The sequence below is a fragment of the Dromaius novaehollandiae genome, chromosome W (genome assembly GCF_036370855.1).
Source record: "Dromaius novaehollandiae isolate bDroNov1 chromosome W, bDroNov1.hap1, whole genome shotgun sequence".
Lineage (NCBI taxonomy): Eukaryota > Metazoa > Chordata > Aves > Casuariiformes > Dromaiidae > Dromaius > Dromaius novaehollandiae.
The window spans coordinates 4,312,870-4,340,007 of record NC_088130.1 but is presented as its reverse complement, the minus strand read 5'-3'; the positions used below and the strand labels follow the sequence as shown (position 1 = coordinate 4,340,007).

The 27,138-nt window shown below is 43.6% G+C and overlaps 1 protein-coding gene across 6 annotated transcripts in view; it reads right to left on the bottom strand.

Annotated features, from left to right (window-relative positions):
• Positions 1–24,745, bottom strand: part of LOC135324459 (guanine nucleotide exchange factor subunit RIC1-like) — a 90,128-nt gene extending 65,383 nt beyond the window's left edge. For all 6 annotated transcript variants that reach the window (XM_064500901.1, XM_064500905.1, XM_064500903.1 and 3 more), the window contains exons 1-3: positions 23,960–24,745; positions 17,025–17,132; positions 11,940–12,016 (exon numbers count right to left, since the gene is read on the bottom strand). In XM_064500901.1, the coding sequence (XP_064356971.1) occupies positions 11,940–12,016; positions 17,025–17,132; positions 23,960–24,100 (326 nt within the window). In that variant the 5' untranslated portion in view covers positions 24,101–24,745. The remainder of the gene's footprint in view (positions 1–11,939; positions 12,017–17,024; positions 17,133–23,959) is intronic.
• Between the last annotated feature and the right edge of the window lie 2,393 nt (positions 24,746–27,138).

Genomic DNA, 27,138 nt, shown 5'->3' with positions numbered 1-27,138 from the left:
GTCACTACTTGATTACTGCTGGTCACTCTTCTGGATCCACCATTTGGAGACAATGCAACTTTTTGGACCTTCAGGAAGAACAGCTCTTGATTTGAACTGCCTTTTTATTCAGGTCCCCACATTGGAAATAGAAGAAAGGGAACCTTCCCACTTCTGTGACATTAAATATATGCTCATGTGATTACTTAACAGATGCTTGAGAAACGTTTTTCTCAATTCCATTTCTTAAGCTAGTGATTGGCTACATTTTGCTAGTTCATACCTTCCCGCATTATAAATATGAAGATTAAAAGTATTTATTACAATGCTATTCACAAGTTTTTAAAATAAAATGTGATTGAGTATCTCCAACGACTGAGATCCCACAACCTCTCTGGGCTCCTGTTCCACTGTTTGACCACCTCCATAGTGATTTTTTTTTCCTAATATCTAATCAGAATTTTCCTTGTTCCAACTTGTGCTCATTGCCTCTTGTCCTTCCACTGTGCACCTCTGAGAAGAGTCTGGCTCCATCTTCTCTACACCCTCCCATTAGGTAGTTTCAGACAGCACTAAGGTCTCCCCGAGCCTTCTCTTCTTAAGGCTGAACAAACCCAGTTCTCTCGGCCTCTCCTCGTGCATCATGTGCTCCAGCCCCCTAATCATCTTGGTGGCTTTCTGTGAGAATGAGAACTGCTGAGGAGAGATGGGATCCACCTGACAAGGTGGGGCAAGAGCATCTTTGCCAACAGGCTGGACGACCCGGAGGCTGTCAGGAAGAACTTCTTAACACAGATGGTAGATAGGCCAACCAGGGGTAATGCTCTCCTGGATCTGCTACTTAGGAACAAGGGAGAAGTGGTCAGGGATGTGATAGTCAATGGCAACCTTGCCTGTACCAACCATGAAATAGTGGACTTGAAGATCCTGAGGGGAGCGAGGAAGGCAAGCAGCAGAGTACAGATACTGGACTTCAGGAGAGCAGACTTGGTTTATTCAAGGAACTGGTAGGTGGGATCCCATAGGAGGCAGTTCTGAAGGGCAAAGGAGCTCAGGAAAGCTGGCAGGTCTTTAAGAACAACTTCCTCCAAGCACAAGAACAGTTTGTCCCAATACTCCGAAAACCAGTAGATTTATCAGGAGACCGGCTTGGCTAAACAGGGAATTCCTGACTGAGCTCCAATGCAAAAAGAATGTATACAGGAGAGGGAAGTGAGGACAGGATACAAAAGACAAATATAGAAACACTGCCTGGGCAAGTAGGGATGGTGTTAGGAAAGCCAAAGCTCAACTGGAATTGACACTTGCAAGGGGTGTCAAGGGTAACAAGAAGAGCTTCTACTGCAATGTTAATAATAAAAGAATAAACAAGGAAAATGAAGGACCACTGCTAGTGACAGCGGACACAGATAAGGCTGAGGTACTCAATGCCTTCTTTGCCTCAGTCTTCACCAACAAGATCTCCCAGGCCTCTCTGCTTAGAAACAAGGTTCAAGGAGAAGAGGAACTACCAGTAGTGGAGGAGGATTCAGTCAGGCAGCTCTTGAGAAATCTCAACCCGTACAAGTCCACGGGATCAAGTGGGATGCATCTGAAGGTGCTAGGAGACCTGGATGATGTTATTATGAGGCTGCTTTCTATCATCTTTGAAAGTTTGTAGAGACTGGGGGAGGTTCCCAATGTCTGGAGAAAGGCAGATGTTACACCCGTCTTCAAAAAGGGCAAGAAGGACAATCTGGGGAGCAGCAGGTGGGTCAGCCTCCCTTCTCTCCCTGGGAAAATCATGGACCAAGTCCTCTTGGAAGCCATTTCTGGGCACATAAAGGAGAAGGTGATTGGGAAGAGACAACATGGATTTATCAAGGCTAAATCATGCTTGACCAACCTGATTGCATTCTATGATGAAATGACTAGGTACGTGGATGAGGGGAGAGCAATAGATGTCATCTACCTTGACCTCAGCAAGGCTTTTGACACAATCTCCCACAGCACCCTTCGGTGCAAGTTAAGATGTTACGGTCTGGATGGGTGAAGAACTGGCTGGATCATCAGGCTCAAAGGGTAGTGGTTAATGGTTCCTACTCTACCTGGAAGCCGGTTACAAGTGGAGTTCCTCAGGGGTCTATCCTGAGACTTATCCTATTCAGTATATAACTATACTATAGACTAACTATATAGTTTTCATCAGGACCCGCTCAAACTCCCTACTGGTTGTTCCTGCTTATGACACTGTTAGTGCTGATTGGAGCATGCTTTGACCAGGGGCAGGTGCTGCATGCTGATTTGTTCCAAGCTTTGTGCATGCATACTGTTGGGGTCGCCTAATATTGTAACCATGTAGCCCTGTAATACAGTATTGCCATTGCTAGTAACAGGCCATAAGCTTTGTACTGAGCTTGCAAGGCCTCGGAACTGAGGCTTGTCAGGCCTGCGCTGTCTGAAGTTTTCTTGACCTGCCTGCAGCTTTGTTTTACTTGGTTTAGCTGTGACAGCAATTTCTAATTGACTGGGTGTCTATGGCTCATTTGTTCTACTTTTGTTTATCTTTGTGTGGTACAACCATAGTTTTATATAAATAGCAGTGACAAGCAGTTGTTCTATGTGGAATGAGATATTTATGACACTAACACAATGACATAGTGCAGAGAAATACAGGCCTGGTACGATAGCAGAGGCCTTGAGAAGGGGAGACACAGGATGCGGCATAGAGGAGGACAGGCATGGGATGATGATAAGAGATGGGGCACAGGCTTGGCATTGGAGACCCCCGTGGCTATAAAAACTCACTAATGGTCAGTTAACAAAAATGCAGACCTGAAGCTGGACAAAACCGGCTTTAGGGGCAACAAAGAGAACAAAGAAATAGCATCTAACACACGTGAAGGGCACCATATATAGTAAACTTGGCTGTAACCTGGAGCTGCAGACTAATGAAGAAAGAGAAAGGTGTAAAAGCGTGTTAGCAAACATATAAAAATGACCCTAAGTGGGAACACCCCCACCGCCAACATCAGAGCGAAACCACCGACTTTAGGACCCAGAAGAGCAGTGGAAGGGGGAGCATAACACCTGGAAAAGGGGTAGAGACTAAGAAGTGTGTGTTACGCTTTTAATTGTATTACTACTATTATTGCTACTTTTTCTGTGTATAAGTACTCTAAATGCATTATATTTTCCTTTTCTGTAATAATTAGATCTAGACTTATGAAGATTCTTGAATTAGACTGTTAAGATTTCCATTATACTAACAATAAATTCTTGGCTTTACGTATTCACAATTCAACAAGGATGCATGCCAAGTCCTGCACCTTGCCCTGCTCCAGTCTGGGAACTGACTAGCTAGTTAACAGCTCTGCTGAAAAGGACCTGGGGGTCCTGGTGGACAGCAAACTAAGCACGAGTCAGCAGTGCATCCTGGCAGCAATGAAGGCTAACAGCATCCTGGGACATATTAACAGGAGTGTACCCAGTAGACTGAGGGAAATGGTTATTCCTCTTTACTCAGCACTCATTAGACCACACCTAGAATACTGTGTCCAGTTTTGGGCCCCCCATACTAAAAAGACGTTAATAAACTGGAGCAAGCAATGGAGGGCCACCAAGATAGTTGGGGAGCTGGAGCACGTACCCTATGAGGAGAGGCTGAGAGAGCTGGGCTTGTTCAGCCTGAAACAGAAGGCTTTGGGGGGACCTAATAGCAGCCTTCCAATACCTATGAGAAGATTATCAAGAAAACAGAACCAGGCTCCTAACTGAGGTGCATGGTGGGAGAGACAACAGTCATGAATCAAAACAGGGGAGGTTCCCACAGGATATAAGGATGAAATTTTCACCATGAGGATAGTAAAGTAATGGAACAGGAGCCCAGAGATTGTGGAATCTCTGTCCTTGGAGGTTTTCAAGACCAGACTGGATAAAGCCCTGGGAAACCTGGTCTGAATTAAGTGTAAACCCTGCTTTGAGCAGGAAAGGTTGGATTCGAGACCTCCTGAGGTCCCTTCTAACCTGAATGATTCTATGCACTGTTGCAGAGCTATGACCTTATCGGGATTATGGAGACATTATGGGATAGCTCACATAACTGGAGTGCTGCCATGGATGGATACAGGCTCTTCAGGAAAGACAGGTTGGGAGGGTGAGGAGGAGGGGTTGCGCTCCATGCAGAAGAAGGGCTCGATTGCACAAAGCCTTACCTTGGAGCAGGTGATGAGTCAGTCAAGAGCTTATGTGTAAGGATCAGAGGACAGACCAACACATGTGATATCATGCTAGGTGTCTGCTACAAACTGCCTGATCAAGAAGAGGAAGTAGACAAAGCCTTCTTTGGACAGCTGGAGGGAGCCTCACAATTGCAGGCTGTGGCACTCATGGGGGACTTCAAACACCCCGACACCTGCTGGAAGGGCAATGGGGCTGGGCACAAGCAATCCACGAAATTTCTGGAGTGTGTTGAAGACACGTTCTCGAGGCAGGTGATCAATGAGCTGACTAGGGGAGATGTTCTGTTGGACCTGTTACTCACAAACAAGGAAGACCTGGTTGGGGATGTGAAGGTCAATGGCAGCCTTGGCTGCAGTGACCATGAGAAGGTGGAGTTTAAGATCCTGAGAGAAGTGAGCAAGAGAAATAGTAGAGTCACAACCCTGGACTTCAGGAGAGCAGGTTTCGGTTTGTTCAAGGATCTGCTTGGCAGGCTCTCATGGGAGACTGCCCTGGAGGGCAAAGGGGCTGAAGAGAGTTGGTTGACCTTCAAGGACAACCTCCTCAAAGCGCAAGAACAGTCTGCTCTGGCACGGAGGAAGTCGAGCAAGTGTGGCAGAAGGCCAGCATGGATGAAGAGGGAACTTCTGACTCAAACCCAAAAAGGAGGCACGCAGAAGGTGGAAGCGGGGACAGGCTATCCAGGAAGAATATAGAAACATTGCCCAAGCATGCATGGATGGACTTAGGAAAGCCAAAGCTCAGCTGGAACTGGAACTAGCAAGGGACACGAAGGGCAACAAGAAGGGCTTCTATAGGTACATTGGCAGCAAAAGGAAGGCTAGGGAAAACAGGGGTGTTAGGGCTGCAGACAAATGACTAGGCCACTGACTAGGTCCTGGCCCGAGGTTCAGCTAACTGAACAGGATGTGGAAAACTACTGGATGTGACATGAGAAATTGCTGGATGTGACAGATAACAGAGGGAGAATCTGACAAAAGTTACAGGCAGTGTCGTGAAGGAAGGCTGGATTGCACAGACAGTTAAGGGGGAGTGATGCGAGAAAAGGCCAGACTTCACAGACACCTGATGGGGAGCACTGGGGACCTTTTGGGGAGTGGAACCTTGCAAGGTCAGCAGTGCCCAGGTAACCATATCAGTAATAGCATATAAGGCCAAGAGCGCCTAGGGAATGGTATTGGAAATACCAAATTTGGATACAGATGTAGCAAAACTGGGACTTGTGGGGAAAAAGTAATTAGGGGTGGGTTGTTTATTTGGGAGGGGACAGGGGCGGAGAAAGGGAGGGACAAGGGCAGCAAAAAGAATGGTCAAGAAAGAAACAGGAAAAGCAATAATAAGGTATGCAAATCATGTGGCTGGGGCTGTCTAGGGGTACCAGTCAGGCAGCCCTATGCTTCATCACTGTAGCCTAGATCAGGCCAATAAAGTAAACCCTTTGTTCTGACCATACCATACGTGCCACACCTGCTTTTGCAGTCAGGTGGACTTGGGGGGGGGGGGGTGCTATCCCCAGCTAACACTAACAAAGAAACACCCAGGCAGACAGATTGAGCATCTTGGTATCACCGTGTCAGTGCCCCTTCCAGGCCTGACAGCATTGGCATCCTTCTAACCAGTTTCTAACAGTGGGCCTGCTGTTCAATAGGGCAAGGGACCTAGTGACAGAGGACTTGAAAAAGGCCTTTTTGGGCCTCAGTTTTCTCTGGTAAGGTCTGCCCTCAGGCCTCCCTGAACCTGGTGTCCGAGTCTGAGAGAATGACACATTACCCACTGTAGAAGAAGATACAGTTATGGAGCACTAAAGCCAATTTGACATGCACAAGTGCATGGGACCTGATGGGATGCATCTGAGGGTGTTGAAGGAGCCAGCTGATGTCATTGCGAGGCCACTGTCTACCATCTTTGAAATGTCATGGCAATTGGAGGAAGTGCCTGATGACTGGAAAAGGGCAAACATCACACCCATCTTCAAGAAGGGCAAGGAGGAGGATCTGGGAAACTACAGGCTGGTCAGCCTCACCTCAGTCCCTGGGAAGGCGATGGAGCAAATCCTCCTGGAAGCCATGTCCAGGCACATGAAGGACAAGAAGGTGATTGGGAGCAGCCAACATGAATTTACCAAGAGCAAATCATGTCTGGCCAACCTCGTTGCTTTCAATGACAAGGTGACTGGTGCTGTGGACAAGGGGAAGGCAGTGGATGTTGTCTACCTTGACTTTAAGCAAGGCCTTTGATATACTTTCCCACAGTCTCCTTATCACCAAATTGGTGAGGTATGGGCTGGATAAGTGGACGATAAGGTGGGTGGAAAATTGGCTGGAATGTCAGGCTCAGATCAGCAGTACAAATTCCAGCTGGAGAGCAGTTATTAGTGGCGTCCCTCAGGGGTGGATACTTGGGGCAATACTGTTTGACATCTTCATTAATGACCTGGATGATGGGACAAAGTGCACTCTCAGCATGTCTGTGGACGATACCAAATTGGGGGGGGGGGGGAGCACTCAATATGCTGGAGGGCAGGACTGCTATTCAGAGGGACCTGGAAAGGCTGGAGAAATGGGCCAACAGGAACCTCATGAAGTTCGACAAGGACAAATGCCGTGTCTTGCATCTGGGATGGCATAACCCTGTGCACCATGGGGTACATGCTGGGGGCCACCTGGATAGAAAGCCAGCTTGGCAGAAAAGGACCTGGGGGGCGTCCTGGTGGACAACAAGTTGAACGTGAGGCAGCAGTGTGCCTTTGCAGCAAAGGCGGCCAACCGCATCCTGGGCTGTATTAGTAAGACCGTAGCCAGCGGTTACAGGGAAGTGTTCCTTCCCCACTATTTGGCACTTGTGAGACCCCATATGGAGTAGTGTCCAGTTTTGGACTCCCCAGTACAAGAAAGACATGGACGTACTGGAGCGAGTCCAGCGGAGGGCCACCAAGATGGTCAGGAGGCTGGAGCACATGACATATGAGGAGAGGCTGAGAGAGGTGGATTTATTCAGCCTTCAGGCAAGAAGGCTCAGGGAGACCTTATTACTCTCTGCAACTACCTGATTGGAGGATAAAGAGAAGACGGAGCCAGACTCTTCTCAAAGGGGCTCAGTGATAGGAGAAGAGGCAACGGACACAAGCTGGAACAAGGGAAATTCCGACTAGACATAAGGAAAAAATTTTTCACTGTGAGAGTGGCTCATTGGGCATAAACGGCAGGGTTTTGGTAGCAGGGGGCTGCAGGGGTGACCTGTGCGGGAGGAGGTCATGAACCACCCTGTACCAGTCACAGCTGGTTCCAGACGGCTCTCTAACAGATAAAAACAACCCACCGTACGCCTAAACTCCACTCGCTCAGAAGAGCATGTGGTGCCTCTGCTAAAACATATTTAAGAAAGGGCGGTAGCCGCCAGGGAGGAGACACAGGAGAAGACATGTGAGGGCACACGTGAGGACACACAAAAGGAAAGACGTGAGGAGACATGAAAAGGAGACACAGGAGGTACACCCCTGAAGGGACTGCGGCCAGTGGAGGAACCCACGCCGGAGCAGCGGAAGAAAAGAGTATGGGGCAGGGAGCAGCAAAGAGAGACCGCTTGCATACTGACCCCAACCTCTTGTGCCACCCGTCGCCTCACATGCAGCGAAACCAAGGGGAGTGGAGACTAGGAAGGGAGGAGGAGAATTATTGGACTGACTTGAGCCCAGGGAAGTGGGGGGGGGGGAGGGGGGGGGAGGAAAAGCATTTCCCTAACTGTTCATTTAATTGTTTATGTCTTCTTTGTTTCTCAATACCCGAATCAGTAATTAAAATTTATGTTAATCGGCAATAAATTAAATTAGGTGAAATTCCCCGAGTCGACTGTTTTGCCCACGACAGGTGGTCAAACACTGGAACAGGGGCCCAGAGAAGTTGTGGGATCTCCATCCTCGGAGATACTCACACCTCAGCTGGACAAGGCCCGGAGCAGCAAGCTGATCTAGTTGGATGGACCTGCTCTGAGTAAGGGGTTGGCCTAGAGATCTCCAGAGGTCCCTTCTAACCTACGTGATTCTGTGATTCTCCCAGGCAAATTTAATCTAAACAATGGCTACAGATTCTGCCTGTATAAACACTCCCTTTGAAGTCTCAATTTAAAGTCTTTAGCCTGTCCTCTGAATGCTTTGGCTTTTAATAAAATTTGGCAAAATTACCATCGCAAATATTTCTGATATGTTTCACTTGTTAAAATGTGTTCAGCTATTCCTCTCCTACCCCCCCCCCTTTTTTTTAAAGGAAGTCAGTAAGACTGGGTGCCCTTCTGAAGTGCCTGTACACTAATGCACACAGCATAGAGAACAAACAGGAGGAATTAGCGGTCCATGTGCAGCTGCAGGACTACAATCTTAATGGGATTACCGAGACGTGGTGGGATAGCTCACACGAATGGAGTGCTGCTGTGGATGGATACAGGCTGGGAAGGCAAGAAGGGGGAGTTGCCCTTTATGCAAAACAGCATCTGGAATGCATGGAGCTTTGCCAAGGGATGGCTGATGAGCCAGTTGAGAGTTTAGGGGGTTAGGATTAGAGGGCAGACCAACATGGTTGATGTTGTTGTGGGTGTCTGCTACAGACAGCCTGATCAGGAAGAAGTAGATGAGGCCTTCTTCATGCTTAACGAACCTGATAACCTTCTACGATGAGATGACCGGCTTGGTGGATGAGGGGAGAGCAGTGGATGCTGTTTATCTCTACTTTAAGGCTTTTGACACTGTCTCCCATACCATCCTCATAGACAAGCTTGTGAAGTATGGACCAGATAAATGGACAGTGAGGTGGATTGAAAACTGCCTGAACTGCTGGGCTCAGAGGGTTGTGATCAGCAGCATGAAGTCTAGCTGGAGGCCAGTCACTAGTGGTGTCCCCCAGGGGTCGATCCCGGGGCCAAAACTGTTTAGCCTCTTCAGTAATGACCTGGATGATGGGACAGAGTGCGCACGCCCTCAGCAAGTTTGCAGATGATACAAAACTGGGAGGAGTGGCTGATAGACCAGATGGGTGTGCTGCCCTTCAGAGGGACCTCGACAGGCTGGAGAAATGGGCAGAGAGGGAAAGGGAAAAGCCAAATCCTGCCCCTGGGGAGAAATAACCCCGGGCACCAGTACAGGCTGGGGGGGCTGACTGGCTGGAAAGCAGCTTTGCAGAGAAGGACCTGGGGGTCCTGGTGGACAACAAGTTGAACGTGAGCCAGCAATGCACCCTTGTGGCAAAGGCGGCCAACAGCATCCTGGGCTGCATTAGGAAGGGTGTCGCCAGCAGGTCAAGGGAGGTGATCCTTCCTCTGCTCAGCACTGGTGAGACCCCATGTGGAGTCCTGTGTCGAGTTCTGGGCTCCCCAGTCTAAGAAAAATGTGGACATACTGAAGCGAGTCCAGCGAAGGGCCACGGCGATTGGAGCTTCTGACCTAGGAGGAGAGGCTGCGAGAGCTGGGATTGTTGACCCCGGAGAAGAGAAGGCTTAGGGGGGAGGGGGGGACACAGAGGAAATCTTATCAATGTGTATGAATACCTGGTGGGAAGGTGTAAAGAAGACAGAACCAGACTCTTCTCAGTGGCATCCAGTGAATGGACAAGAGGCAATGGGCACAAATTGAAATACAAGAAATTCCACTTAAACATAAGAACTTCTTACTGTGAGGGTGATCAAACACTGGAACAGGTTGCCCAGAGAGGTTGTGAAGTTCTCATACTTTGAGATATTCAAAACCCAACCGGACAGAGTCCTGAGCAACCTGCTCTAGTTGACCCTGCTTTGAGCAGGGGGGTTGCCACTGCCACTCTTACCCCTCACCATTTGATCCCGCTCCTTCTTGCCTCTTAATGTATCAATAAAAGCATTTGGGCAACCATGGAAACAAGATTGGGAAACTGGATTTGGCTTAAAAACAACCCAGCAAAAAATATGTTTCAGACAAACTGGTTCCTTGATCCAACTCATCGTGTGGCTGCCAGCACCAAACAGGAGGTTTAAGCCCATTCTTCTGTCAACAAATTGCTTGTGGAACCATGCCCTGTGTTTGAGGTTATCTCATCCACAAAACACAAATTCAATTGCCATCTCTATGTGGACAACTCACAGATCTTCCTTTCTTTCCTAAACCTTTCTCCATCACCTAAGACACCCCCCCCTATGGAGCTCTGTGTAATTAAAATAATCTATTAGTCTCTTAGATTGCATGTTGCTTGTGAAAGGACCAATTCTGTGTAAAGCTTCTAGCATGGTGGAGTACTGGCTCATGTCTAGACCTCCTAGGCACTGTAAAATACAAGTACAGAGTAATATGAAACTCCCTTTCAAGTAGATTTTGGTATGAACTAGAGAACATGCCTAATCTGAGCACTATACCCTTTATATTTGCCTATTTAAAATATTCGTTATTACTCTGTATGCATCTGGTTTTGGTGGACTTACGGGGATCCCTGTAGCATCTAACTGAATATTTGTAACAAGGCCCTCAAGCATTCATCCTTTCAGTGTTCATAATCTAAGCGGAGAATTTTGCTTAAAAGGGATGAGTGTTTTTTATCATACAGTGTTACTTCAGCGTGCTGTACCCTCTGGGTTTTCATCCACTCCTCCCCCCCCCCCCCCCCCAGTTTTGGGTTGTTGTACCTTTAAAGGGAGGGTTGTACATGCCCGAAATGCACAGCATATATGTGCTTTCTGTCTTAACTAGATTTGCTCGGTGACATCCCATCAGGGAGCCTTCCTGCCCACGGTCACAGAAAGATGGTGGGAAAATTGATCTTCTCCAGGGTTGCCTCACGGAACTGTGCTCAGGTTCAGGCATAACAGAACAGGTGCTGACCACGGAGAGGAAAGGCTCTCTTACCCGCCGGGGGTGGGCAAAGCCTGAGCACGACCTATGTATGCACAACTCCTCTCCTTCCCTTCTCTCCCTTAGCAGCAATAGGAGTAAAGGAGAAAGTTCTTGTGCACCTGCGCGCCACTTCCCTCCCCACAGACGTGTACCCCTACAGCTCTTTCTCTCCCCATCCCCCAGCTCTGGCGCACACATACTTTCACCTGGATCATTAACAGGAAGATTTTAGAGAAGGGGGAAGGAAGTTATAGCCCCCTCCAACGTCACTTCCGTGTTATCCTGCCGAGGGCACCAATCAGTGCTCCCTCCTCTGCTCCCTTTTCCTCCACCTTTCCCCCTCCTCCTTCTCCTTTGTCTTACTGTGGAGCTGCTGTCGTGTTTGTGTGTTTTTGCGGTTGTGATGTTGGGGGAGGGGGGAGATATGGCAGTGGTGGCGATGACGAAGACTGGAGCGCGAGGCAGCTGGAGGAGAAAGGAGCTGCAAGTGTCGCATAAATATTTATTATTTTTTTCCAATAGGCTTGCAATTTCTTTCCAACTTGTTTAAAGATTCTTCTAACTCAATAAAAAATGGTGGGAGGAGAGGAATCTGTAAGAGACTTTCTCCCCAATAATTCCTAATAAAATTAGTGTTTTTTGACAAGCTCAGTTCAATAAATGTTGTTGATAGTATGGAGCTAAAGAATCTAATCTGTGTACAACAAAACAGCTAGATCAACTTCTCCTCTGAATTGACTTCAACTCATAGGAATGATACTTCATATATCCATCAAATTTTAAAACACACTTTACAAGAACACTTTTATTGTTAATTTTGCTGAAGACTTGAGTACACGTAATTTTCTATATTATAGAGACACAAAAAAAGTATAAAGTTTAAGATACTTACTTGGGATACACAGGCTCATAAATATATTTTTCTCTTGATGACAGGATATCAAAAAATAAGATGTATCCATTTACAGTCTGAAAGAGAAACACTGGTAAGAGATACAACACCTAATCAATCTGTATGTGCAAAATCTATGAAAATCTGTTGTGATTGCTAGGCAAGTCTCAAACATAGTGAACACCAACACAGATGCTCATACCCATTTCAGCTATATTAAATTTGAAATTAATTCTTGATAAAATCCATACAATTCCCTTAAAAGCCACTATACAGACCAGTCAGTAAGAAGAAAACATGAAGAACATTACTGAGAGATGAATTCAGCATGAAGGGATTGGGCTCTGATTTTTATAGGTTCAAATACTTGAGATGGAAAACTGCCTGAGATTTTTCAGAAACACAAGCACTTAATTCCCACTAAAATGCAGAATTAATGTATGAAGGCATCTAGTAGAATGTAGTAGGCACTCAGAGCAAGATGTACGGGTATTTGGATGCCTAGGGACACTAAAGAGTACATAGGAGCTAAGTATGGCCTCTCAATGTCAGGCATCCAGGTAGGTTGGTTGGTTGTTTTGGCTTGTTTGTTTTGGTTTAAATCCTCTCATCACCCAGTACCTTCAGATAGCACAATATCTTTAAACATCTTGCTGTGTCTGAAAAACTTGGTAGTATAATTCAAGTGGAAGTCATCTTCTGTTATTTTGGAAGAGTGACTTCAAATTATAACACTATTTAGCTAACAAATGTAAAACATTTAGTCATCAGATCCTCTAGTCAAGACTAGAAGCTGATCCACTGCTTGCATAAATACAGGAGATGCAAATGACCAGTAAGGTTAGTTGTCCAACCATTAGGTGGTATGATATATATATATTTTTAACCATAAATTTATCATTTAGACAAATAAGCAAATGCATTCCAGCTAAACAGTGTTTTTTCCTAATCATTTTACTATGGGATGGGCATGTACCCAACATAATATGACCGAAAACAAGAAGCCATGAAATGAAAGGTTTCAAGGACTCTTTGCAGGGCTGGGTTGGTTCCTCCCCCCCTCCTTTCAATAATCAAGAGAAATACTCATTAGCTTAGTCCATCGGTGTACAGGAGGTTTTTCACTCAAACATTTTGCTTTGTAACAAATGAAATTTGTGTTTCAACTTCAAACAAAGACCAGGTACATGCTTAAGAAAAATGCAGTTGTTCTCATTCTGCAAAGCAAATATCTTTTCTTGTTCAAGAACAAAATAGGTACCATAGTGCTGATCTTGAGACAGGCTGAAAATAAGTGGAAGCTTTTCCCTATGAAGCAAAATAATTTTGAGATATTATATAGTTTAAATATACACGCACACACGCACTTATTTCTAACATCTATACAGGTTCTTTCCATTACTTATCCATCATAAGCATTTAACTCATAGGTTGTCTTATGCTGGAAGGAAAAGTAAAACAACACTGCAAAGCTTCTTTATACTGATGTTAAGATACAAAAGGCCTTCCTGAATTCCATCCAAAGTGCAAGCTGCTATTGTTACAAGTTTCACTTTTGATTAGAGCCTTAAATACCACAAGTAGTTGCTTGAATTATAAAAGCATTCTACCATAAGCTTGCTGCATGTTGATCCCCCCCCCAGTTAGTTTCCTACATTATAAGAGATGAGACTGTTTTGCAGTGAAACTTACTAAGTAACCATCACTATAATTCCCTGATCACTCTTATCAAAATGGACTGTCGTATTGACCTGAAAGGTATATCTGCCTACAGACCAAAGAGTAAACATTCAGTGCAATGCAAGGGAGAAATCATATAGATGAAGTATATGTTATGAAGTTTAATAAGGTTACATTTCATTTGTGGGAATGGGCCCAGAAGAGTAGACTATATTAGAAGACTGCCTGCAGCAGGGGAAGGACTAAAATGCCTTGCACACTTTTCTAGACTGAAGTGTCTTAATCTAGTTCACAAGTTTAATTATCAGAATTAGCAATCATAAGTGTAAATGCTAATCTAGACAAGAAACAAAATGTTTGTAGGATATCCTGAGTCAGCCTAAGTCAAGTCTGAAGTAACACTGGAAGAGTTAAAAATGCTAAAAATAAAGCAGCAACAGGATGTGAGAAGAAACTGCCACGTATCAGGAGAAAGGAAAGAGACCAGTTTAAAATATTGGCTAGGATTGGACTCTACAGACATCAACAAAAAGAAAATATGAAACGAAGACAGTCCAAAGCAAAAGATCACTTTAGAAATGCTCTAACAGTTTAGCAAGAGAAGACACTACTGCTAAAAGAAGCTAGCACTGCTAGGGGATGAATGCGATAACTACTGAAGCTTGTTTAACTGGGTAGCTTTTAAAGCAACTTGAGATTGTTTTTAAGAAGCTTTGTGTGCCAGATCAAAGTTTGCTTTCGTTATGTGTGTTTAAAAATAAAAATGACTATTATTCAGATCATAAACTGCAGAGAGAGTTCTTTTCATGGAGAAGTTTCTAAATGCTCCAACATTGAGAAAGCAATAAGAGAACACTGTAGATGGCAGTTCTACTAATGACTTGACATTAAGTCCAGACTATTCTCCTCAACTCACTTAATAAAATTGCAGTTAATTAGCCAAATGGTACATTTGCTTATTGTATATCTGCTTGCTCACCTTTTTAAACATGAAGTACACCATGGATTTATTACTACAAACTGCAACAAGCATGGAACTCTGGGGCACAGATAATGACAGATGAGAAATTGCAAGCCACCTATTTTATCTTTCAAATTAATATATTTAGTTATTGCACAGGACTTCAGCAGTTAACTTAAATAGCCTATGCTACCTGTGACATTGATTTTCTTTTATTTGTGCATCTGCTATTGCTTCATGATTTACTAGTTTTCTCCTTGCTGGAAAAGGTTACAAAGAAGGAAGAAAATATTTTCTCAAGTAATTTTTTTCTCTTATGGAGTCAACAAGTTTATCCCCTAGAACAAAAATTCACTAAACTTTTTACTTGAAGATAAAATTATCACTTTGCATTGGCAGGACTATCTTCCTTATTAAGCTCCTGAAGCGGCCTTTTCTTTCTTTCTATCCCTCCCTCCCTTCAATAAAAGAATTAACGTTCACACATCTGGCCTCAGTGGTGGACTCATTATCTGATTCAAGTAAAACTTCAAACATTCCAAATGCTTATTTAAAAAGATATTTCAAAAACAAGTGAAAGGGGGTGTTCAAACTAACATAACAAACATGTTTGAATATACAGCTACATGTAGGAGATGTTATGTACATATAAGAAACATGAAGAGTATTAGGAACCTCATGACACTCAGGGTTTCAACAGTTGTCTTGACCATTATGAATACAAGTCACTTTAGCTTGCAGAATTGAAGTTTCCTGAATTCTAAGACACGAGGGTTTAGATTTCCATCGTTTGTCAGAAAGAACAGTAAGCATTTAGCTAGAGAAATATGTCAAAGTATGATAACTTAGCTGAAAGGAAATTAAAGCCAGTCTGACTCTCAACTGAACCATAAGGTCTCTCGGGCAAATGGATCCCAACATCACAGAAAAGATGTAATATCTTAAATAATTCAATATGATAATCTCAGTCTCTTCTGAACTAGTTTATAAGAATGTAATTAAAATGTGCTTAGACAGTTTACTTGTTATATTATGTGATGTATTATGAAATTGAAAAAATCCTTTGGTTATTCATGATAAATCTTGCAAAGCAGCTCCCTTTTTGCCTTTGCTAATAAGCAGTAGCATCTGTGAACTGAAGATATAATCTGATACTAATAAAAATGCTTTACTACAGTGATTTTATCAGATCTTTTTAAGCACGTTAAACATTATGAACCAACTATTGAGTAGAATCTATCCCTATATTACACAAAAGAAAACTGAATCACAGGAAGTTTAATTGATTTACATATAAAGGCAATAATAGAGACGAACTACTCAAAAAATCACCTGAGGCATTTTCCACTAAGATAACAGTGCCTGCCTGGTTAAAAATTACAAGGGACTATAGGCACCATTTCAGGTACAAATGATTGCTTATAGCAAGAAAGAAAGAAACCGTACCAATAAATACAGCAGCTATTATCCTATTTGTAATTCCACAGGCCCAACTTTTGAGGGGGAAATTTACATGATTTCATTCTTTCATCCTGCTGCACCTTCTCATGAGATAAGTTTACACACGCCAACCTTGATTAAAAGGGCTAGAGAGAGAAACATACATTAATTAAGATTTAGCCCTTGAACATTGCAAAAGTCACCGAGGGCATCATCTCACATACTGACTCCTAAAAACTCTTCTCCCACCTTTGTCGTGGCTGTCAAGTTCTTCATGTCCATTTTTTAAATGTTGATGCTGAAATAGTTCAGTTCACTGCTGTGAGCACAACATTGGCCACTGAACATCATCCCAAAGATTTACCTCCCTCAAATAATATTTGAGCTTTCATCTTTTCCTTTAAAACCCTTAACAAAAGTAAATGTAATTGCTATGCATCACCTATGACATTAATCACTGCCTTTACTTCTATGTTCACAATGCATAGCAATTAATTTTTTTATTTCCAAATCTTCACTGCTGATTTTCATGCCACTCTCACAAAAACTCCTCACACCTCAATAAAGCCACTTTTTTATCCTCTTAAGACTCACCTTTTCTGGAACACTTGCAAACCTTAACTATTTATCAAGCTAGATACGTTCATGTCACTTATCTCCTCCTCATCTATTGTAGTCATCTGTCACGACTTGTCTTTAAATTCCCTACAGAAAGAATCATATTTAATTTGTGATGAGACTATTGAAGCAATGAGATGCTGGACCCTGACTTATGCTTCTGAACATTATTTTAATATAAATAAAGAATTGTAATTCTTTGGAGAAAAAAATTAGAAGCTTTCTTGATGAAAATTACTTAAGTTATCTAAAGAACTGGGCGCTATATATAGATGAGGTAAATACTGGTTACATCTTGCCAGCAGGTCTTTCTATGCAAGTTAATGATAAACAAAATCCTCTCCACATTAGTTTAACATCACAATATGAAAAAATTCCCTACTTACCGAAACAGCTATCATGGTACTATCAGGCCTCCATTCTGCTCCTTTATAAGGTCCGAACTGGGAAGTTGATTTTGATGGTTCCTTGTAGCTTACAATTAATACACTGGGCTGGGGAAAGAATAACAATGATAATTACATGACATGTCTAAAAGGAATGGAATTTTTATTACCTTGTGATACAACAGCAAAAGATTGTTAATTTAACAAGAGTATAATTTTCCCTTTAAAAATACAGGTTCAAGAAATTGTTAGTGTATATTTGACAATGAATTACACAGTGCTTTTAAAGAGAGATTATGCATAACACTTGTGGCACTGTCAACATGCATCTTTTAAAAAAAAGGTCATTTAAATAAAATACTTCAGTCACCCAATATGAAGTCATTATAGAGCATACAAGTAGTTGCAGATTAGACAGGGTGACTGTTACTCAAGATAAGCAAAACATTTCAAACAAGCTCTTATAATAGAAAGTACTGTCAAAACAGGATGAAATCTTCTATACTGAGGAATTAGTTCAATCTTTGTTTTGTTTCTACTAAGTTGTTGGGACAATGTAGAAAGTGAGAATAAAGAAATCTGCTTTGTACCTATTCAAGAAAAGGTAGTCAGAAATTAAGCAACCACAAAACCTCTATGCTTTGAGGAAAAGATTCCAGATATGATCTTATGAGATGCATCAACTAGCACCTCTCCTCCTAGAAATAGAGGAGAGCTCTTGGATCATCAAGCCCAGAGACTGCCATCATAAGCACCAAGTCACAAAATCCCTTTCATGAAAGCAGTTGGGAGTTGCAATAGCAAAACCTAGTGGAAAGTTATTCCTCACTGCTCCAGTGATTAGGAACATTCTTCTAATTACCAGCCTACATGTATTCAAGACCAGTTTGTAATAACTTGTTCTTGAGCTAATGATGGCTTTTAGCTTAAACATGTATTCTCTCCCTGCCCCTGGGGAAGGAGGGGGAATGTGTGTGTATATTAGTTAGATGGCAACTGTATTTCCTCAACCTTCAATTAAGTTAAACAAGCCAAGCTCTTCTCTTCTTGTAAAAGAGACTGTCCCTAATCATAATAGTTCTCCTCAACTGTTCCAATGCCAATTTATCTTTAGAGTTGGAGCAGAGAATTCTGTACCAAAAAGATCACACTCCTGTTTGGAGCCTCAAAGGGAACCAAAAAGCTGAGTAGCAATCATTCCTTTCACTATGTGAGTGTCCATTACCACCACATTGTAGAATTAGTTAAAAAAACAAACAAACAAAACAAACAAACAAAAAAACAGCAAGACCATACCCCACCCACTAGGGGTTACAAACAAATTATTTTAAAAGAAAAATAATATGCAACTATGCAATCAGACTTCCATAATACATATGAAAAAGGAGCTGAATTAATGTTGCATAGGTGGTCTTAGCTCTGGTAAATTCAGAGTTTGACTTCGCTATCTTAGCATTCTATAAAGAGTTCTCTATTTAAATTTTACATCCACAAAGGACTGGGTTACCAAGAATAGAGTTAAATGGTTACACTGAAATTTATAACAAGCAAGCTAATCTTTAACCTAAGAACTATCTACACTAGCTTTTTCAATCCAATTTCTTCTATTGCAGCTATTTGCAAATCAAGTCATCTAATACTAAATAGATAACTAATGACTTAAAAGAGTCATTTTGATGCATACTTCAGAAGAACAATCATCTTTTTTATTTCTTGGCTTAAACCTACCTTAATTACCTTTGATATATGGGGGGGGGGGGAGTGTCTTGCTAAATATAGATTTACTTCAGTCTCTGTAATCTGCACTAATGATTGAGACCAACTTTCTGTCCTTGTGCTTTAAGCGTTTTAATAGCAGGCAAACACTTTCATAGTACCTCATTACTGTGCTCTGTAGCAGTTATTTATCAATACTTTTACAGAACATACAGGCAATGTTTATACTATGAAGTCCTTGCGATACTCCTTCATGCGAAACCTGCTATTATGGCTGAGAATTTGGAAGAAACTTTTGCATACAGTAGCAGTGAGTTATAATTGAACTGTTTTGCAAGTCAATTTCATTTGGTGCCTTGCAATTTTAGGACAAGTCTAAAGGAGTTATTGTTAAAGAGTACAAGCCGTCATAACAATTTTGTCCAACATGTGACTTTTTCTTTGAAGTTTAAGATCATAGAATTATAAAACAGTTGAGGTTCCGAGGGACCTCTGGAGATCGTCTAGTCCAACCCCACCTGCTCAGAGCAGGTTGCCCAGGACCACGTCCAGTCAGGTTTTGACCATCTCTGAGGATGGAGCCTCCACAACCTCTCTGGGCAACCTGGTCCAGTGTTTGACCTTTCAAAGATAATTGAGAGTGGCCTGGCGATAACATCAGCCAGCTCCCTCAGCACTTGTGGATGCATCCCATGAGGTCCCATGGACTTGCGTATGCCCAGTTTGTTTAAATTCTCCTTAACCTGATCCTCCTCCACCAAGGGTAAGTCTCCATTGCTCCAGACTTCCCCTCTGGTCTCAGTGGCCTGGGATTCCTGAGGGAAAATCTTACCAGTAAAAACCACAGTGAAGACGGTATTCAGTACTTCGGCTTCTTCTGTGCCCCCTGTCACCAGATCTCCTGTCCCATTCAGCAGCAGGCCCACGTTTTTCCTAGTCTTCCTTTTGCTGCTGATATACCTATAAGAAGGCCTTCCTGTTGCCCTTCACATCCCTTGCCAGATTCAGCTCCAGATGGGCTTTGGCTTTCCTAGCCCCATCCCTGCACACTTGGACAGTTTCTCTATATTCCTTCCAGGTCACCTGTCCCTGCTCCCACTTCTTGTGGGCTTCCTTTTTATGTTTGAGTTTAGGTAGGAGCTCCTTGTGCATCCATGCAGGCTTCCTGCCACTCTTGCTTGACTTCCGGCACATCAAGAGGGACCGTTCTTGAGCTTGGAGGAGGTGATCCTTGAAAATCAAACAGCTCTCATGACCCCCCATTCATCTGTGTCAGGCAGGGATCATCAATGCACTCCAGGAACCTCCTGGATTGCTCGTGCCCTGCTGTGTTGTCCTTCCAGCAGATATCAGGGTGTTTCAAGTCCCCCACAAGGACCAGGGCCTACAAACGTGAGGCTTCTTCCAGTTGTCTGAAGAAGGCCTCATCTACTTCTTCCTGATCAGGTGGTCTGTAGTAGATCCCCACCACAACATCGCCCATGTTGGGCTGCCCTCTAACCCTAACCCATAAACCGCCAAACAGCTCATTGGCAGTCCCCAGGCAGAGCTTCACACATTCCAGCTGCTCTCTCACATAAAGGGCAACTCCCCCCTCCTCGTCTTCCCGGCCTGTCCTTCCTAAAGAGCCTGTACCCATTGCATCCATTGCAGCACTCTAGTTCTGTGAGCTATCCCACCACACGTGTGTGATTCCAATGAGAGCATAGCCCTGCAACTGCACAAAGATCTCTAATTCCTCCTGTTTGTTCCCCATGCTGCTTCCGTTTCTTCCTGCTGTCCTGTCACTGTGCATCAGAGGAGCGTTGGCTACATCTTCTTTATACCCTCCCATCAAGTATTTAGACACATTGAAAAGATCCCCCTGAGCCTTCTCTTCTCTAGGCTAAACAATCCCAGCTCTCACAGTCTCTTCTCACGGGTCAAATGCTCCAATCTCTTAATCATCTTCATGGCCCTTCACTGGACTCACTCCAGTATGTCCATCTCTTGTACTGGGGAGCCCAGAACTGGACATAGTGCTCAAGATGTGGTCTCACCAGTGCTGAGTAGAGGGGAAGAATCACCTCCCTCAACCTGCTGGTGACGTTTTTCCTAATGCAGCCCAGGATGCTGTTGGCCTTCTTCGCCACGAGGGCGCACTGCTGGTTCACATTCAACTTGTTGCCCACCGGGACCCCCAGGTCTTTCTCTGCAAAGCTGCTTTCCAGCTGGCTGGCCCTCATCCTGTACTGGTGCATGGAGTCATTCCTCCCCAGGTACAGGACTTGGCATTTCCCTTTTTACTTCAGTTTTTACTGGTAAGGTTTGCGCTCAGGCTTCCCAGGTCCCTGAGCCTACCAGCAGAGTCTGTGAGAGTGAAGCAGCACCCACAGTAGAGAAAAATCAAGTTAGGGATTGCTTAAGCCAATTAGACATACATAAGCTCATGGGACCTGATGGGACACATCCGAGGATGCTGAAGGAACTGGCCGATGTCATTGCAAGGCCGTGCTCTATCATCTTTGAAAAGTCATGGTGATCAGGGGAGGTTCCTGAGGACTGGAAGAAAGCAAGTGTTACTCCTATCTTCAAGAAGGACAAAGAGGGGGATCTGGGGAACTACAGGCCAGTCAGCCTCACCTCAGTCCCTGGGAAGGTTAGGGAGCAAATCCTCCTGGAAGCCATGTCCAGGCACATGAAGGACAAGAAGGTGATTAGGAACAACCAACATGGCTTTACCAAGGGCAAATCATGCATGACCAACCTGATAGCTTTCTGCAATGAGATGACTGTCTCTGTGGAAGGGCAGTGGATGTTGTTTACCTTGACTGTAGCAAGGCCTTTGACACAGCATCCCATAGGATTCTTATAGCCAGCCCATGTCTCATCAATTTGGTTAAGTGTACAATAAGGTGGGTGGAAAATTGACTGGACTGCTGGGCTCAAAAGGTTGTAATCATCAATATGAAGTCCAACAGGCAGCCAGTTACCAGTGGCATGCCTCAGGGATCAATACTAGGGTCAATACTACTTAATGACTTCATTAACGACTTGGATGATGGGACAGAATGTACAAGTTTGTGGACAACACCAAATTGGGGGGAGCAGTCGACATGCTGGAGGGCAGGGCTGCTATTCAGAGGGACCTGGACAGGCTGGAGAAATGGACTAACAGGAACCTCATGAAATTCAACAAATGCAAGTGCAAAGTCCATCACAGTCCAGATGGAACAACCCCATGCACCAATACAGGTTGGGGGGCAAGAAAGCAGCTTTGCAGAAAAGGACCTGGGGGTCCTGGTGGGCAACAAGTTGAACATGAGCCAGCAATGCGTCCTTGCAGCAAAGCAGGCCAACCACACACTGGGCCTTATTAGCAAGAGTGTAGCCTGGAGGTTGAGGGAAACAGTTGTAGAATCATAGAACTATATAGGCCAAAAGGAACCTCTGGCACTCTCTAGTCCAACCCCCTGCACAATGCAGGGTTAACTAGATCAGGTTGCTGCTCAGGGTCTTGTCCAGCTAGAGGTTTGAATAACTCCAAGGACGGAGACTCCACAACCTCTCTGAGCAACCTCTTCCAGTGTTTGACCACCCTTGCTGAAAACGTGTTTCCTTATACCTAATCAGAATTTCCCTTGCTGCAACTTCTGTTGCCCCTCATCCTTTTGCTACATGCCTCCGAGAAGAGTCTGACTTTGTCTTCTCCGCACTCTCCATCAGGCATAGAAAAACAGCAATAAGATCCCCCAAGCCTTCTCTTCTTAAGACTGAAGAAACTCATTTTTTCAGCCTCTCATATGTCATGTGCTCCAGTCTCCTGACCATCTTGGTGGCCCTCCACTGAACCAGCTCCAGTATGTCAGTGTCCGACTTGTACTGGGAAGCCCAAAACTGGATACAGTATTCCAGAGGCAGAGTATTCCCCTCTATTTGGCACTTGTGAGACCTGCTTTGAATAGGGGATTGGACTAGATTACCTCCAGAGGTCCCTTCCAGCCTAGATTATTCTATGATTCTATAAAATATGAGGTTATGTCTACACAGTATATTTAAGCACACATGAACTTAAAGAAGATCAGAGGCCCTGTGATGATGTTCATACAACATAGAGCCTGAGAGCAATATGCCATAATTAAACATGGGGAGGGGGGGGGCCCACAGGAACTCCACAACTAATGGATCGCTGTGCAAAGCACAGCATACCAATGTAAAGTGATGACGTTTCAGCATAACTTAAAACAAGATTTTAAGGCTATGACTGCCATTTGGTACCTCTGAATATCATCTAAGATTGCTCTCTTTGCTTCTCTCCTGTAATTTGAGATGTATACTATAAAATAACTGAATACAGAGTTATTTAAAGACAGATTTAGGGCCTAGTTTAGATAGTATTTAGATAAAGCCAGTACCAGAAGTTCAACCCAATACCACAGTTGTTTCTGAAGATTGCGTCAAAAAAAAAATGACAAGCAACATTTTTTTGTTACTAAACTAAGTCAATCAAAGGGAAAAGGTTAAGTTTCCATTTAGTGCAAGGTATTTATACAAGTTATATAAATATTACTATGTCGGATGCTGCTAGAGCAGCAATTTCAAAAGCAAGAGCCTGACAAATTCAATTTCATTCCACGTTAATTCTTATGCCCAGGGCTGCAGATCAGTTAAATGGGTTCACAACTAAAAGAGGCTTGGGAATTTGTGTGTTATACAATTACGCTTGAATAAAGCCTGAGTCTTGAAAGTAACGACAAATATGCACTTGACTGAAGATTTGGTACCTAACCACTTCGGTTTGGCTAGACCCTTGGATTCTAAATTTTAGGTGCAAAAAACACTGAGCACAAAACATGCAACCATAAGATATGTGACATATGCTTGCAAGAGAAGGATTATTATCAAACATCCTTTATAATATGCTGATGTACTAGTTCAAGTCAAAGTGGAAAAAGTTGTTTAAAAGTCTCATTTTCAGTAGTAACAGGTGCTCACTCCAAGGAGACTGAGAGCTGAATACTATCATGCAAATATATAAAAAAAATAAACAGCTTCACTTAATAGATCCAATTCACAAGAAAGATTCCCAAGTATTAGAGTATTTGATAAGATTTAGTCCTAGGTCTTTACAACCCTTTCTGGGTCAGGAATGAATAAATATATTTTAAAGAAGAAGGGTTGAAGCAAGGCGAGCTTTAGCCAGGAGGCTAGAGTTTGAAGGCTGACAGTAGGATACTCACTCTGCTGTACCAGATGCTGAGCTGAGATGGGAATAACACCATGAAGAAAGCCTTTTGGGGATCTGCCTGGATGTGAAGGGGTTGCTCCACGGATTCCAAAGGACATGACAGCCTCTTGGGCCAGCCACTGAGAAAATACATGGCTAGAGACTTCTCTTCCTGGGGAACGGGCTCTCAGCGCACTCAAGCCTAGGCAGGGGGCAGCGGGGGCATCAACCTAGGAAGAGTAGCAGGAACGCTTGATTCTGCAGCCGATGATCTCTGGACGGAGGACTCTGACCACCGACTCGGGGCAGAACAAGCATAACCACGAGCAGAGACACCTGCCGGCTTGCCCGAGCGCAGGGAGGGGACCCCTCGGCTCAGCACTGCTGCTTCGCACCAGCCCTGGTGAGAAGAACCAATTCTTCTTAATCCGCCGCCTGCAATCGGAGCTGTGGCCAAAGACCATGGGTCCTTCTCCCCAATGGCTGCTCAGCCTAACCGGAGCCCTCGCAGAGGGAAGCAGAGCACGCAGCCATCGAGGATGGACAGTCTGGAGAGTAGGAGGGGAAGCGTCCAGTCACTGCTCCAAGAGAGCTTGCCAGAGCTGCGACACTTGCAGCTCCTTTTTCCTCCAGCTGCCTCACGCTCCAGTCTTCGTCATCGCCACCGAAGCCACCACTGCCATATCTCCCCCCTCCCCCAACATCACAACCGCAAAAACACACAAACACGACAGCAGCTCCACAGTAAGACAAAGGAGAAGGAGGAGGGGGAAAGGTGGAGGAAAAGGGAGCAGAGGAGGGAGCACTGATTGGTGCCCTCGGCAGGATAACACGGAAGTGACGTTGGAGGGGGCTATAACTTCCTTCCCCCTTCTCTAAAATCTTCCTGTTAATGATCCAGGTGAAAGTATGTGTGCGCCAGAGCTAGGGGATGGGGAGAGAAAGAGCTGTAGGGGTACACGTCTGTGGGGAGGGAAGTGGCGCGCAGGTGCACAAGAACTTTCTCCTTTACTCCTATTGCTGCTAAGGGAGAGAAGGGAAGGAGAGGAGTTGTGCATACATAGGTCGTGCTCAGGCTTTGCCCACCCCCGGCGGGTAAGAGAGCCTTTCCTCTCCGTGGTCAGCACCTGTTCTGTTATGCCTGAACCTGAGCACAGTTCCGTGAGGCAACCCTGGAGAAGATCAATTTTTACTTGAATCAGATAATGAGTCCACCACTGAGGCCAGATGTGTGAACGTTAATTCTTTTATTGAAGGGAGGGAGGGATAGAAAGAAAGAAAAGGCCGCTTCAGGAGCTTAATAAGGAAGATAGTCCTGCCAATGCAAAGTGATAATTTTATCTTCAAGTAAAAAGTTTAGTGAATTTTTGTTCTAGGGGATAAACTTGTTGACTCCATAAGAGAAAAAAATTACTTGAGAAAATATTTTCTTCCTTCTTTGTAACCTTTTCCAGCAAGGAGAAAACTAGTAAATCATGAAGCAATAGCAGATGCACAAATAAAAGAAAATCAATGTCACAGGTAGCATAGGCTATTTAAGTTAACTGCTGAAGTCCTGTGCAATAACTAAATATATTAATTTGAAAGATAAAATAGGTGGCTTGCAATTTCTCATCTGTCATTATCTGTGCCCCAGAGTTCCATGCTTGTTGCAGTTTGTAGTAATAAATCCATGGTGTACTTCATGTTTAAAAAGGTGAGCAAGCAGATATACAATAAGCAAATGTACCATTTGGCTAATTAACTGCAATTTTATTAAGTGAGTTGAGGAGAATAGTCTGGACTTAATGTCAAGTCATTAGTAGAACTGCCATCTACAGTGTTCTCTTATTGCTTTCTCAATGTTGGAGCATTTAGAAACTTCTCCATGAAAAGAACTCTCTCTGCAGTTTATGATCTGAATAATAGTCATTTTTATTTTTAAACACACATAACGAAAGCAAACTTTGATCTGGCACACAAAGCTTCTTAAAAACAATCTCAAGTTGCTTTAAAAGCTACCCAGTTAAACAAGCTTCAGTAGTTATCGCATTCATCCCCTAGCAGTGCTAGCTTCTTTTAGCAGTAGTGTCTTCTCTTGCTAAACTGTTAGAGCATTTCTAAAGTGATCTTTTGCTTTGGACTGTCTTCGTTTCATATTTTCTTTTTGTTGATGTCTGTAGAGTCCAATCCTAGCCAATATTTTAAACTGGTCTCTTTCCTTTCTCCTGATACGTGGCAGTTTCTTCTCACATCCTGTTGCTGCTTTATTTTTAGCATTTTTAACTCTTCCAGTGTTACTTCAGACTTGACTTAGGCTGACTCAGGATATCCTACAAACATTTTGTTTCTTGTCTAGATTAGCATTTACACTTATGATTGCTAATTCTGATAATTAAACTTGTGAACTAGATTAAGACACTTCAGTCTAGAAAAGTGTGCAAGGCATTTTAGTCCTTCCCCTGCTGCAGGCAGTCTTCTAATATAGTCTACTCTTCTGGGCCCATTCCCACAAATGAAATGTAACCTTATTAAACTTCATAACATATACTTCATCTATATGATTTCTCCCTTGCATTGCACTGAATGTTTACTCTTTGGTCTGTAGGCAGATATACCTTTCAGGTCAATACGACAGTCCATTTTGATAAGAGTGATCAGGGAATTATAGTGATGGTTACTTAGTAAGTTTCACTGCAAAACAGTCTCATCTCTTATAATGTAGGAAACTAACTGGGGGGGGGATCAACATGCAGCAAGCTTATGGTAGAATGCTTTTATAATTCAAGCAACTACTTGTGGTATTTAAGGCTCTAATCAAAAGTGAAACTTGTAACAATAGCAGCTTGCACTTTGGATGGAATTCAGGAAGGCCTTTTGTATCTTAACATCAGTATAAAGAAGCTTTGCAGTGTTGTTTTACTTTTCCTTCCAGCATAAGACAACCTATGAGTTAAATGCTTATGATGGATAAGTAATGGAAAGAACCTGTATAGATGTTAGAAATAAGTGCGTGTGTGCGTGTATATTTAAACTATATAATATCTCAAAATTATTTTGCTTCATAGGGAAAAGCTTCCACTTATTTTCAGCCTGTCTCAAGATCAGCACTATGGTACCTATTTTGTTCTTGAACAAGAAAAGATATTTGCTTTGCAGAATGAGAACAACTGCATTTTTCTTAAGCATGTACCTGGTCTTTGTTTGAAGTTG